The 15,642-nt window shown below is 36.1% G+C and overlaps 1 protein-coding gene across 3 annotated transcripts in view; it reads left to right on the top strand.

Moving 5' to 3' along the window:
* Window positions 1-15,642, top strand: part of PPP3CA (protein phosphatase 3 catalytic subunit alpha) — a 324,455-nt gene that overhangs the window by 245,580 nt on the left and 63,233 nt on the right. For all 3 annotated transcript variants that reach the window (XM_060416850.1, XM_027970856.3, XM_027970857.3), the window contains exons 3-5: window positions 3,501-3,625; window positions 11,720-11,831; window positions 14,288-14,433. In XM_060416850.1, the coding sequence (XP_060272833.1) occupies window positions 3,501-3,625; window positions 11,720-11,831; window positions 14,288-14,433 (383 nt within the window). The remainder of the gene's footprint in view (window positions 1-3,500; window positions 3,626-11,719; window positions 11,832-14,287; window positions 14,434-15,642) is intronic.

Raw genomic sequence — 15,642 nt, forward strand, 5'->3', positions numbered from 1 at the left:
CTCCATCCTTTGGGTACTGAAGCATGGATACCTCAGTATGGTGGTCACTCTCTTCTTGATTTTTGAAATCAAAATAGTGAATGTTCCCAAATATTAGGACTTTGGGATGAATTCTTCATCTGAAAGCTGAAATGCACAAGGCCTGAGCAATAGCCACATTCAAATGCATGAATAAGTGTGCTCTTTGTTTAGATTCATCCCTCTGTCCTAGACTCCGTCAAGCAATCACTTCAATAACATCCTTTCAGGTAGTAAGAATTTCTGATCTCACACCAACCTGGGATTAGCATTGAACAAAATTGCCTTTCCAATGTGTGTCTCTCCCACCTGTGCATACTGTGAGGGGAACCACACAAGCATGCAGAATGAGGGCTCAGTCTGCTAAGACAGAGGGTGGAAAGCACTGGTCTCTCATCTTACTGGCTAGATAACTTCCTCTGAAGAGCTTGTTATCAGTCTGCATCTCTTGAGATTCTGATTCAGGACCCAGAAATCTGTAGTTTCAAAAGCTCTACAAGTGTTTCTGGTGTAGAACCAGGTAAAGAAATCACCATAACCTGCATGGAGGTCCCTCATTCTCCCCCAGTCTTGCCACAATACTGTTTTGAAAGCTGTGACTTGAAAGGCTTAAAACAAATACCATCTCAGACAAGTTGAGGACCTTCAGCTTCCCCCAGAGCAAACTCCCACTGTGGTCCATCTCTGTTGGTCTGAGGGGCCCCTCAAAAGCTTGACTTCTGTAATGAATGGGTTTCCAAATTCAGCACAGCACAGGCCCAGTGAAGAATTCTAGGGTAGCACTTTTCTCTACCACTGGATGGTAGGCACCATTCTCCATGTCCGTGTTACAGTGGACAAGAGCTGACAGCTTCTCACAGGTTACAGTTCTTATACAGCTTACAGTCCAGTGGGAAGAATCAGGGAAGAAACAGACATGCAAATTAATCAGCTAGATTATTCCTGAGAGTAATAAGTACTATGAATAAAGTAAAACAAGTTAATGGAAAGAAGAATGCTTTTGGAAAGAAGTATACTGATGAATAGCTCAGACTTACTGGAAGAAAAAGGGTCAGCCTGTGGGTGTACAAGAAAGAAACGTGGCCTATTTGAGACAGAGAAGACTGGCATCTACTGAATAAGAAAAGCAATAGGATGGTGACCAAATAGATATAAAAATGATTTGGGGAAAAAAAAAAAGATACATGGTTTTCACTTAAACTGATCTGGGAAATCCTTCAACCTTAGTCAAAATATCTCAATTATTCAGGTATATTCTATTTGAGCTACTGTTTCCTTTCGTTGGGCTTTGAGTGTTTTTATGATTGTATATGCAAGTTGCTTTTCTTTGCTGAAGATTATCATAAGTGGTCCTTACTATAAAAGCATGGTTTGAATTGCGTGGCTGGTGTAAGGTAGTCAGTGGTAATGTGGCCATCCTACTAGTAACTGAATTTCAGAGTATCTTATTTCCCACGCCAGCTTTACAGCAGTTGCTCCCTGATCTTTTATATCATCAAGCCAAGATCCAGTAATTTTGCTGATCTTGTATTGATATATCATTGAGATTCTCTCAGCACAAAGTGACTGTAAGCCAAAAAGAAGAGCTTACTTTCCAGTTTTTATAAAATTGCATTCACAATAATGTAATTCTATGCTCCAATGAAAGAAAAGTTGTCCTTAATGTCTACATCATCTAGAGCCCATGTATTTATAAAATTGTGTGATTCTAGTTGCCGGATTATGCTGCAATTGTATGTCAGTAATTCCAAGTTCATGATCCACAACCTGAATTAGTGTCTTGGTATTTGTCATTGACATGACAGTATAAAAAATAATGATCCATGAATTTCCAGCCGTGGCCATGAGTTGAAATGGAGGAATGGAAAGGGCAAGAGAGGATAGGAGGGGAGGGAAAAATGAGGAAGATGCTCCAGAATGTTTTTCATTCCTCCTTCCTCCTTTACCCTGAGCACCAAAATCCCATTCTTTCTGGTACCTTGATATTTTTGATACAACTATTTTGAAATGCCACTTTGATCTCACAGTTTTCAAGTTCATACCAGGTTTCAGGAACTCTTCTAATTCCATTACATTATTGATACCTTTAATTCTCACAATAGCCAAGTAAGTTAAAGTACCAATATCATCCCATTTTATACATGAATACATTGAGGCTCAGAGAAGTTGAGTAACATACCCAGAATCTCTCAGGATTGAAGCCTGAGGGTCTTTTGCATGGCAAAAATGAGAATTTATATGGCATTTTTATTCATCCATTGTTTTACAGTATTTTTTAAATCAGTGAATCCCTTTGATTCATATTTCCTTCTGTCAGCTTTCATCACATAAAGGGATGAAGTTGAAGATATTTCAGCTTGCTTTCGACTACAGCATAGAATGTGTTAAGATAGCAAGCATCCTTTGACCTCTTGATTTCCTATTCACTGATACATTCATTCTGTGAACCTCTTAGCATGAAAGAAATAGCCAAATCATTCATCATTCAAGCATAAAATTGTCTTAAAATATTAAATATATATACATATGTAAACCCTATAAAATGTCAAAGATATTATAACATGATAGTTGACAGCAAAAGCTTTGAATTAGACAAATCTGAATTGAAACTCTGTATCATTCATTTTTAACAGTGATCTTGTCCAGCCACATAACCATAATGGAGATAATATTTATTTTTTAGAGATTTGAAAGTAACAGATGAAACAGTACTGAATAATTGGTTTTTAAGCTGAGAGACTACATGGCTTTTAAGAATTTTTGTTTTAAAGAGAAGGTGAGAAAGTTAAGAAATTGCAATTCCCAGTGATTTTTTTTTTTTACTGTTTTATAGGATTTCATTTCAAAATTTGAAAAAAGTTTGACATCTGATAGTAGGGTTCATCTTATAAAAATGCTCATTTATGATATCAATTTAAATTTAATTGGTTTTTTTCTTTCTCAATGGTACCTAAAATAATGATGTGTTTTATAATTGATGACATTTTAGAGTCAATTAAATACAATTTTTATAATATGCATCAACTTTTCTTCAGGAGGCAATTACATGTAATAGATATATGTTTAGATATCAGTATATAGGTTATGCCAGATTCTTTGTCTTTGACACATCTGCAGAAGGAAAACCTATTCCATGATATTGTTAGTATTAAATTACGAACTGTGTATAAAACTGTCAGCATAGTGCAGTTTTGTTAAACAATTCTGGTGTAGAATTGTTAAACACACAACAATAATAGCTATTATTATTGTTGTTGTTATTTTTCCATTTAATCTGTGAAGTGATAGAGGCCTGGATGCAAAGCGAGGTTTGCCACAGATTAACTTTGGAAACTCTGTCTTACTTTCCTGTTTTGCAAAAGAATGTTGTGGCTAAGATGGCCTCTGAATTCCTTCTGGCTCTAAAATTTTGTAATTTTATTATCTAATTCAGAATTGGAACATAATATAACCATAAAATGAATTTTCTTTGTTTCTTTCAGTTTGTGGGGACATCCATGGACAATTCTTTGACTTGATGAAACTCTTTGAAGTGGGGGGATCTCCTGCCAACACTCGCTACCTCTTCTTAGGGGACTATGTTGACAGAGGGTACTTCAGTATCGAAGTAAGTCTGCATGATTCCTTTTAGCTGTTCAGTAATGGATTAACACTATTTTAGCAAGATAAAAGTGGTGAATATTATTGTGTTAAATAAATCCCTAGTCTTTAACAATAAACTCTAATACATATACTTTTGGAGATGCTATATATTCCTATTTTTCATTGATTCCTATGTGGTTCTTATTGCATAGAAATGTCAAGGAATTGGCTAATAGTAAGATTTTGCCTTTTGTACTTTTTACAAATTTGCAACTTTGCAAAAATTGCATCATATTTTACATTAGCTAATTCTGTCTCTTCTTGAGAGAACTAATAAAAGTCGATTAAATAAACAGATTTGTGCGGTTATATCTTAGGAGGCACTAAGTTATTTTTGTAAATGGATAATCAAGTGCATGTCTGTCTGTCTGCATTTGTGTGTGAGTGTGTGTGAGTACACTTACAGCTGCTGTTTTGTCTTGTATGGCACCTGTCATCTAACTAGGGTTATTTGTCAAAATCATTTATTAAAACAAAACAGATAACCTTTGAGTACACATTCATCCTCCGCCTCCCAACTGCTTCTGTTTCAGGTAAGTAGAAGTTACGTTCAAAATAAAGTCAAGGGTCTTGTTTTATTCACACCTTTGCTCTTCTTCCTGGTGCTTAATGTGGTGTTTCATACATAGAAATAACTTATAAATACTTATTAAAAGAATTAATTATAAATAAGAATAAGTTTTAAAGAGCTCATGCTATAGCAGATGACATTATATGTACTCTTGGAAATAATACTTTAAAAAGGAAAATAATTATTCTTAAGTAAAGAGAGAAATCAAATTTACTGAAGACCCACACCAATGTAATACATTCATAGTAATCATTTATAAAAGAAATTCTAGGTTTTAAAATTTTATCATAATATTTTATTATAGAAATATTTAATGTTTAAAAACATCACTCTTAGACGGCTTTTACTTTTAAACTGTTATACTAACTTTTGAAGGGGGTGGTATTCCAATTCAGTTCACCTCGAGTCATTGACCATATGTATGTGTGTCTGTAGTGTGTGTGTGTGTATATATATATATATATACACACACACATTGTGTATAGCCATCAATATATTAATCACATTTAAAGATCACATGTTTCTTAATTATTCATGCTGGTAAGGGAGGGAGGGTTGTAGAAGTTCAAAAAAAGGAAATACATTTAGGTAATTCTACCATTTAGTAAGCAAGTTTTATCAAGCACATAAAATGTATATGCACGGTAATTGGGAGAATTTAAAGAAGTATACATCCTTGCTCTCCAGAAGCCTAAATCAATACAGGAAAATATAACTATAAAAAGCTCTATAGAATCAGAAGTCTAAAACAGATAGTCATCCAGGATTTAATTGTTATTTGAACTGGTTATTAAAATCTTGGGATAAAAGGGGTACAGAAGATAATTACCACTGGAATATAGAAATTTGGGAGAATTTTGAGAGCATATATGGCTGGGGTAAGAAACAAAGAACAAGTAAGATTTAGCTCAGAGGAAAACTAAAGTGAGAAAAGCACAGAAGAAGAAATTAAGAAACCTTGTAAAACCTCATTCATGGGCTGACTTCACCAACATGGCAGAGAAGTGTGAAGGAGTACAAATTTTTTAAGACCTTTGTATCACTTTAGGGCTAGTATCTGCCAAGAGTAAAGAAAAAAATAATGGTGGTTTTGAACAGAAGTTTATTTCTCTCTCAAGTAAAAACCCGTAGATGGGTGGACCATGACTGGTGTGACTCAGCCTGGCCCCAGGGCCCAGGCTGTCTGCCTTATTGATCTGATGAGTGTGACCTCCTTCCAAAGTCAACCTCATGACCCAAGAGGTTGGGCCACACCAGCTTCAGCCTCATGTTCTCACATTACATGCAGCTTGAAGGAAAAGAAGAAAGAAAGAATATGCCTTCTCATTTGAAGATGTTTTCCAGAAGGGGCATAGTTATTTCCTGTGGGCCAGAGTTTGTTGACTTGGCTAAATGTGATTTCCATGTGTAGACGGATTTGAGAAAGACTGTAGGAGACACGAAACAGCAATGGGAGGTAAAGAGTTTCTGTTCTTCCCTTAAATTAAGGTTATGTGGAATCTAAGTAAATATTTTTAAAAATTATTTTAGTGACTCAAATTGACATTATTCATTTGACATTTCTATGTTCCTATGAAAGGTTCAGAGAATAACTGCAATCGGTGTAGTATATACTTCCTTTGAATCTCATCTTCTAAGCAAAGAATGGTGAAGACTCTCCTGTCTGATTAAATTTATCAGCCACATGATGGAGTGTTGTGTTAGAACTTTTTCTCTTAACGTTACCAGTCTATTTACCTCTCGAAACTTCATAAACTCTCCCTAATTAGAGCTTTTTTAGAACTGTTTCTTTAAAGTAAAGAAGTTGAGAAGCAGTAATCACTAACTGGTTCCTCAGTAGATTTTAATTTTAGTCTACAATTAATCTAGATACTTGAACTATGATAGTTTATGTAATATATATTAGTATCTTCTATAATTTAAGCAAAGAATAAAAATCTGAAAACAAACGTTGGGGAAATACCAAATGTGGCTATCAGAGGACACTGATAAACTTTAAAACTTCTGAGATGCATGTACCATAGTTCCCATCTTTAAAAACAGCTCTTTAATTAAACTTTGGAAGTCTGAGAGTACAGCCCCAGGGACTTGGCCACATGCACACAAAATGACAAAAATGCGATGGCCTCATAAGTAAAAATGATCCGTTTTGATTAGATTGTGATCTTTGAGGAGTTTGAGGATGGCTCAGTGATATGATCCTATTTAAAACAGAACAGTCATTTATGTAAAATATACTTACTGAAGATACTGTGAGGTTTTTAATTGTGGGTTAAGGAAACTGACATTGTTTGCAAGTTAGAAATGGTATTGTTTGCCTAGTATAAATGATCTCATTTATTCCTCATAGCTCTTCAAGGAGCTTGTGAATGTCTCCCTTTCCAGCCTGCAAAACCAAGGCTCAGAGAGACTCGCACACACAGTAAATGGCAGTGCCAAGATTCAAAGTCTGTGCTCTTTCCAATCCCATGCCTTGGCCATATATTCACTAAACGAGCCATAAAAAAATGTACACGTAAGTGATGCAGACACTTTTACATACTGTTTTATTAATTTACAGGTGTGCAAACATGCACACAGTCCACTCCCTCACCAATGTAATCTAAAGGGCAAGCCTGTTGCTTTAAGACAAATCCTAAAATGAGAGCTCAGTTTTCCAGAGTGTAGTATCTCCTAACAGACATCCTGATTCATCTTAATAATTCAGAGTTCCACTGCAAGTCTTCTCCTTCGGCTGTTCTCTGGGCAAAGAAGAGCACTTAAGTTTAATTTTTACCAAATTAGCTTTGAAGAGTAGGTTCAGATTTCATACAGTCTCATCTGGGCAGTATTTACAGGCACTGGGTAATGTGTTCTGGGCAGTACATGAAGATCATTTTGTGAACTCCCTCCTCGCCTCTCCTCCACTCTTCTTCTGCCAGAATTAGAAATTGTCCCCCACAAAGTTAGCCCAAACAAAACAAGCAAGCTTTTGAGTAGTGATAAGAGAGGTAATTTTGCCTGGGGATCATAATTTGTCTCACATCAAATACCATCCTCTTTCTGATGCTGGCATTATGCTGTCTAATCTCTTTGTGTCTGTGTGTGTGTGTGTGTGTGTATGTGCGTACACACTTATAAGCTTACATATATAGGTTCATGGCTGAATGTATTTCTATGAGAATGCACGGAAAACTCAGATTTGGAACAAGAGGCACACACAGCTGTTTCTTTCTATTCACTTCATCGGGTTCCCTTTCTAGCCATTCTGCACTGCAAGACATTGCCTTGAGCCCCTCCCACAGTACTAATAACTAGATCTCAGCCCAGGCCTCAGACTCCTTTAAGTAGGAAGAATTGTATTTACTAGCTGTGAACCCATAGACTAGCATGAACCATGGTACGTCAGGCAGTGTGCCGTGCTTCTGCCTGAGAATAACAAGCAAACAGTGCAGCGGGTGATGTTAGGTGACAGAGTGAAGCCACAGACACGAGGAAGAGATTGTTTGGCTGTCTCCTCGAATCTGATGCTCTTTATAGTGCATTGCGAGTCCCCAGCGCTGCTTCTCCGGGTGCTTGTCAGACCAGGCAAATGATGGCTTAGAGGAGCAGCATTCGACATTTCACAAATCTGGGTCTTTTCCCAGCCGATACACATCCCTCACTTGATCGTCCTGTGACTGAGGGACAGCATTTTTGATTGGAATGTTTCATAGCATGTATAGCTATTTTAGGGAGCTGCTTGATATATATCCGAGGCTGAATATATATATATACACACACACGTATATATGTTTCCTTTCTTGCTTCTTCTTTTACATCCTTCTTGACTCCCCATACAAGTTTTTAAGAGTAAATCACAAAGTAAATCATTGCACTGCCGTAGTCAAGCCAATTAAACTAATGAAGAAAATTATATCCTTAGTGCTGCTTCTCTGAGGAAGATAGATACATAAGAGAAACCTATGCTCTAATCTTTTGTATTTATAAAACCAAGCTAATTTTAAATTATAAAGTGAAAGTGAAGGCTCTCAGTCGTGTCTGACTCTTTGCAACCCTCTGGACTGTAGCCTACCAGGCTCCTCTGTCCTTGGGATTTTCCAGGCAAGAGTACTGGAGTGGGCTGCCATTTCCTTCTCCAGGGGATCTTCCTGGCCCAGGGATCAAACCCTGGTCTCCCGCATTGTAGGCAGACACTTTACCATCTCAGCCACCAGGGAAGTCCAAGTTAAATTGTAAATAACTGTTTAATTACTTAGATGGGAAAAAATAGTCAAAGTGTTGTTGAAAGTGGTTAGTGCAACTGATTTAAATATCACCATGCAAAAAAAGCCAATTGAACTTGCCTCTGTTTCTACCTTACTCAGTAAATCCAATGAAAATTTTATTCATATTAGCCATCTGATACCACATGGACCAAAAAAACAGCTATTTAACTAATTTTTATTTCATTGTTTATTAATTGTGATAATGTTTTACGTGGGGTTTCTTTCTTTGTTTTTTTTTTCTTTTAAAGAATATCAAGTTGTAATTTTAAGCTCTTCAGATCTCCAGAATGTTAGAACTTTAGATGACAAAATAGTTGCGAGCAAGACAGAGTTGTGCTTGGCAGCTCTCTCCCACCAGATGTTGAGGGCGAAGGCTGGCGGGGCTCCACTCTCCAGTCCACCCCTTGCCCTGTCATTTACCGTGCCACTTAGTCCATATTGGCTGCGTTTGTGGTTTTGTTCAGTGTTTGGGAAGATATTTTATTCTTGCCACGGGGGAGAGGGAAATAAAATGTGAAAAGAAGACTCTTATTTTTAGGGTCCTCTGAGCCAAGAATTTGGAAATTGAGTTTTCTTCAGTGTTTTCTTTCCTCCTTCCCTCCTCCTCCCTCCCTTCCTTTTTCTCTCCGTCATCTCTCTTTTTTCTCCCCCATTCTCTCTCTACTCCCTCTCCTTTCTGGTTGTGTTCCTTCTCATTTATAGGAAAGGAGTCACTATTTCCTAAATTTCTACTCCATGCAGGGAGCTTTATGTCCATTACATAATAAGGGATATGAAATGTGTATTGAATCGTTGAAAAGGTAAATAGATAGGATAAGGAAGCCATAGAACCTTTGAGTTTTCAGTTATGAAAGAGCTACAGTAATTAAGACTAGAGGTGATAAAACCATGTGCTGATGTCAAAACATGATCTTTAACAGATGGCAGAAAAAGAGTATGTGGGCTCTAGAATGTGATTCCTTTGGTAGTATCTGAGTGGGGTTAAGTTGCAGTTTAGATTTTTGTTGGAGAGATTATAGCTTTGCTTTAAAATGCATTGTTATAGGTAAAACTAATCTAAAGAGTTAGGAACTGTGGTAACATTTTCCAAAGGATATTGACTGGGGGAGGGGCACAAGGAAGCCATCTGGATGCTGAAATGTAACTGAATCTGGGTGGTGGTTTCATGGGAATATACATATGGAAAAATTCACTGACCAGTACATTTAAGATATATACATTTCACTGCATATAAATTATGCTTTAGTGAAAACAAAAACAAAATCTTTTTAAAAAGTAACTACAATATAGCCAAAGCACATAGTCTCTCCCCCAGTATATGCCTTAAATACAATTTCAACAAGTGAATGTAATTTTTAAAAATTTCACATACCCATTCCTATTCCAAATCAACATCCAATGTTAGCAATCTATTTGGGAAAGATATATGCATATATAATTTATAATTTAATTTATATTTTCAATTTATAATTTTAAATTACACTATTTATACATAATATATAAGCAAAATATACATATGATAACAGTTGTATAAATTTAAAATCAGAATGGCTCTCACATTGACGTTAATAACTGTGTATATCTTCTCTGAAATGTGAGACAAGCTTGATAATATACATTCCTTTTGCTAGAACACTATAAGTGCACCTCTAAACCTGATACATAAGAGAGACTCATTGAAACACCTACTACCCACTGAGATAATAGGGGATTTTTACACTTATCAAAAGATCATAATCCTTCCATTTGGCCATTGGTCAACTTCTCAGAAATAGTAATATCATCTTTCTCATGAACTTTAGGTAATAATTTTAAGCACAAACTAGTCATTGTAAAATTATTTAATGTAATATATATATTTAAAATTTGATGTTAGCTCATCATTTTTGTTTATTCAATTATAATTGCATAGTTGGGGACAGTATCTGGCTTGAACAACTCAATAATGCATATTTTTTTCTTTCTTTAAAACTAGGGCTATGTATTCAAACATTTACTTCCATTGACTTAATAAATAATCATATGGGCTGACAGAAATGATGATTGTTCATAGGCAGCACTACAGATGAATTGCCAGTAGCTTGTCCCTCATTCCTACCATATGTTAGAAAGCTCATTATTAAAGTGTAAATATTGCATTATTTGGGGTTTTAGATTTTAGTAACTAGAATCAGACTTGTCTCAATATTCTTCTGGTTCTTTAGCTTCACTTTCAGAATAAAGTTCATGAGAATTAAAAAGCATACTTGTTTTCAGTGTGATTTTCTCTTCCCTGTGGATTTTTAATGAATGCTATTTGAGGATAATGAAATTGATGTTAATACTTGAGTATCCCAGTTATCTTAATTCACGCTTCTGAAAGTCTGTGTCAAGGGAGGTTGATTCCAAGCCTCATTTTTATACAAACTGCAATATACAACTAATCATTTTGTGAGTTTTAAGATATATGAAAAGTTTCCCCTAGCTGTCAACAGCATGTGTAGTGAGATTCCTTGGCCTTCATTTTGATTACAATTATATATGAAATGAAAAGGTCAAGGCTTTAAATACCAAAAGCACTGAAATAAGAGACAAGATAATGGGAGAGAAGACTAGTGAAGGAGAGAAGAGCATAACAGGAAATAGAGACACAATCCAGGTTAGCCTGAGCTTATCAGTGTCTGCTTCCAAATTTTGTCAGGCCTTTCCTTGCTAATTCTTCCATTTCTATTCAAAATAATTCGCTTTACAAAGAGAAGTGGCTTTATTTTATTTATTAGCTGTTCATCACATTTCTTCTCATACTTTTACACAAGTATATTTTCATTTTTAATATATTTTCATTTTGGTTTTATCCAACAGACTGTATGTAGTCCATTGTTTGTTTGCGTGTATTGTCTAGATCCCCAATGCGATGTTTATATTTTAGTACAGATGAACATTTGGAGAAGGAAATGGCAACCCACTCCAGTATTCCTGCCTGGAGAATCCCATGGACAGAGGAGTCTGGCAGGCTATAGTCCATGGGTGTATGAAAGATTTGGACACAGTTGAGCAGCTGAGCACACATAGATGAATCTGGCTTGGTACCGAAATAATATTTTCTGTTTGATTTTCAATATCTTCCTTAAAAAAGACGTAGTCTTTTGGAGACTTTTGGCCATACTAGCACATTTTGTTAATATCTTCCTGGTATGTGAGCCAAAGTATGTGTAACTATAGTGGAAAATATTTATTTTTATATTATTCTTTTTTTTCTCAGTGTGTGCTGTATTTGTGGGCTTTGAAAATTCTTTACCCCAAAACACTGTTTTTACTTCGTGGAAATCATGAATGTAGACATCTAACAGAGTATTTCACATTTAAACAAGAATGTAAGTATACTTCTGGTTTCTCTTTTAACATCGTGTATGCTAAATAGTCATTTTAATCCATACAGAGTTTTACATTATGATCCATTGCTTAAAAGTAAAAAGCTCAAAAAATGAGTCCATATCATTTCATATTACTTTCTGAGCATGGCGAGTTAAGAGAATTAAGAATTTCTTTTAAAAGTATAAGTTCTTTATAAATGATATAAAATTTGAATTAATATTTGATGTGATTTAGCCTAAGGTTTAGAAAAGGCACAGGAACCAGAGATCAAACTGTCAGCATTCATTGGATCATAGAAAAAGCAAGGGGTTTCCAGAAAATCATCTAAGCCAAAGCTTTTGGCTGTGTGGATCACAACAGACTGTGGAAAATTCTTAAACAGATGGGAATACCAGTTCACCCTACCTGCTTCCTGAGAAATCTGTATGCAGGTCAGGAAGCAACAGTTAGACCTGGACATGGAACAACTGACTGGTTCCAAATTGATAAAAGAATACATCAAGACTGTATATTGTCACCCTGCTTATTTAACTTATATGCAAAGTATATCATGTGAAATGCTGGGCTGCGTGAATCACAAGCTGGAATCAAGATTTCCAGGAGAAATATCAACAATCTCAGATATGAAGATGACACCACCCTTATGGCAGAAAGTGAAGAGGCACTAAAGAGCCTCTTGATAAGGGTGAAAGAGGAAAGCCAAAGAGCTGGCTTAAAACTCAGCCCTCAAAAACTGAAGATAATGGCATCTAGTCCCAGCACTTCATGGCAAATAGAAGGGGAAAAAGTAGAAGCCGTTGAAGATTTTATTTTCTTGGTCTCCAAAACCACTGCAGATGGTAACTGCAGCTATGAAATTGAAAGATGCTTGCTGCTAGAAAGTTGTGACAAACCTAGACAGCAGATTAAAAGATGCTTGTTCCTAGGAAGAAAAACGGAAAAACCTAGACTGCATATTAAAAAGCAGAGACATCACTTGGATGACAAAGATCCACATGGTAAAAGCTATGTTTTTCTAGTAGTCATGTATAGATATGAGTTGGACCATAAAGAAAGCTGAGTGCTAAAGAATTAATGCTTTTGAACTGTGGTGTTGGAGAAGACCCTTGAGAGTCCCTTGGACAGCAAGGAGATCCAACCAGTCAATCCTAAAGGAAATTAATCCTGAATATTCATTGAAAGGACTGATGCTGAAGCTGAAACTCCAGTACTTTGGCCACCTGATGCAAAGAGCCAACTCATTGGAAAAGACTCTAATGCTGGGAAAAATTGAAAGCAGGAGGAGAAGGGGGTGACAGAGATGAGATGGTTGGATGGCATCACTGACTCAATGGACATGAGTTTGAGCAAACTCCAGGAGATAATGAAGGACAGGGAATCCTGGCATGCTGCAGTCCATGGGATTGCAAAGAGTTGGAAATGACTTACCAACTTAACAACAACAACAAGCCTAAGCAACAAGCGAGTAAGTTATATTTTAAAGTAGTCAGAGTATTGCCGTTCAGGATAATCCTACTTTTTAATCTCAAATCACTCAATAAAATCAAATGGAGGACAGATTCAACCTTGTGCTTCTCTTTCTGGACGCAAAGGATTTACCAGCCTCAAGGAGATTTTACAGAATTAAAGACAACTTCTTCTTACAGAAATAAACTAGGGGTGAGGAGTACCTCATATAAATGTAATTTCCCTCTGTCTTAATTTTCCTCATTGTCTTTGGAAACTTAAATTTCTTTCTGTCATTCATTTAGCCCTATTTCAATGGAACACAAAACTTCTCTAAAAACATTAGTTGTAAGTTAATAAAGGAAAGCAATGTGCAGTGATTTAGAAGCAACATTGGAAACTTTCTTGCTATCTGCTTTTCTATAAGAAAGTTCGGGAGAATCATCCAGTTTTGTATCTTCTTCCATTGATCTCCTAGTTTTTGTGTTCTGTTCTGTATTTAATAGACATTTGTAGATAAATAGGACTTCTCTGGGGGCTCACATGGTAAAGAATCTCCCTGCAATTCAGGCGATCCATGTTCAGTTCCTGGGTCACGAAGATCCCCTGGAGAAGGGAATGGCTACCCACTCTAGTATTCTTGCCTGGAGAATTCCATGGATAAGGGAGCCTGGTAGGCTACAGTCCATGGGGTCACATGGAGTGGACATGACTGAGCAACTAACACTGTAAATAAATAGCAGAAATGTATGTATTCAAAAGTTCTCTCCTCCATTATAGAAAAAACTATTAAAGATGGTCAAATATGGATGAACCACAAAAGTAAAAAGCAGTAGGTGTAAACATTAATATATAACTTTAAAAAGTCTTTAATCATATTTGGAACTTTGCATGTGTAGTTATATGCTAATATGATTCCAGCGAGAAAACAACAAAATTCATTTTTATGAACCAATCCTACTTCTGAAATCATAAGAGTAAGTAATTGGTTTTTTATAATGTTTTAAAGGTAAAATAAAGTATTCAGAACGTGTATATGATGCCTGCATGGATGCCTTTGACTGCCTGCCCCTGGCTGCCCTGATGAACCAGCAGTTCCTGTGTGTACACGGCGGTTTGTCTCCAGAGATAAACACTTTAGATGATATCAGAAAAGTAAGTTCTGTTATTTTCCAGGTCTAGCCATTTTTAGTCCTTCAGTAATAAATACATAACATTAATTTCCCTGCCTTTAACGATAACATTTTGAATTAAAATGATCTAAAGTAGTCGTGGGAGAAGGCAATGGCAACCCACTCCAGTACTCTTGCCTGGAAACTCCCATGGACAGAGGAGACTGGTGGGCTGCAGTCCATGCGGTCGAGAAGAGTCGGACACGACTGAGCGACTTCACTTTCACTTTACACTTTCACGCATTGGAGAAGAAAATGGCAACCCACGACAGTGTTCTTGCCTGGAGAATCCCAGGGACGGGGGAGCCTGGTGGGCTGCCATCTATGGGGTCGCACAGAGTCAGACACAACTGAAGTGACTTAGCAGTAGCAGCAAACTAGTCGTGAATATCTTCTTTGTATTCATTTTTTATCTAGAAAGAAGGATATATTTATACTTTAAAACCTCAAGGTTCATTTTGCCATGTGAAATGGCATTAGAAATGTAAAGTATTTGATCATGAAAAAGATATACATATATGCCTTTTTATTTCCTTTTGACTTGTTTCAAACAACCCATTGTATATTCACGATATGTTACAGTTAAAAGACATTGTTTTTGTCTTGGGGAAATATCACAACAGAACTTTTAAAATGTGTCCATATTATTCTTTAAAAAATCTGCTTTTGCAGCTTAAACTTTTAACGTAACAATCTAACAAAGGCGATGATGCTATTCTATTGATTGTATTGAGTGGTGAGGTGACAAGCAGTTCATTTTTTATAAGAGATATTTTTCTACTTAATTTAACACTATCTATTAGCATTGTTTTAGCCAGCAGAAATGATGAGTTAGGTTGAGTGTAGAAATACCTCTTTCGTGAGAAAATGTAGCATAGGATATTTTTACTTAGTGGAAGAGACATCTTTTATTTCTTTGATTATACTCAGTATCCTTTTAAAATGTCATTGCTTTTTAAAGAAAAATGATATTTAGGTAAGTAAAACATTTGAATTCTACCTGAATGCTCTATCATTAAAGTTCAGGTCTTCAAATGTAAAAAATAAGATTGTATTTACTTTCCTGTTAGAAAGGAAATGCGTGGGTTTTATTTTTAAATTGAAACGAAAGTACATTAAATAAGCCTGCTCTGTGTGCTTGTGTCCTTTTTTATAAGATGCCATTACGCATCTGCTTCTGGTGTTCTGTAAC

This window comes from Ovis aries, chromosome 6 (genome assembly GCF_016772045.2).
Source record: "Ovis aries strain OAR_USU_Benz2616 breed Rambouillet chromosome 6, ARS-UI_Ramb_v3.0, whole genome shotgun sequence".
In the NCBI taxonomy this organism is placed as follows: Eukaryota; Metazoa; Chordata; class Mammalia; order Artiodactyla; family Bovidae; genus Ovis; species Ovis aries.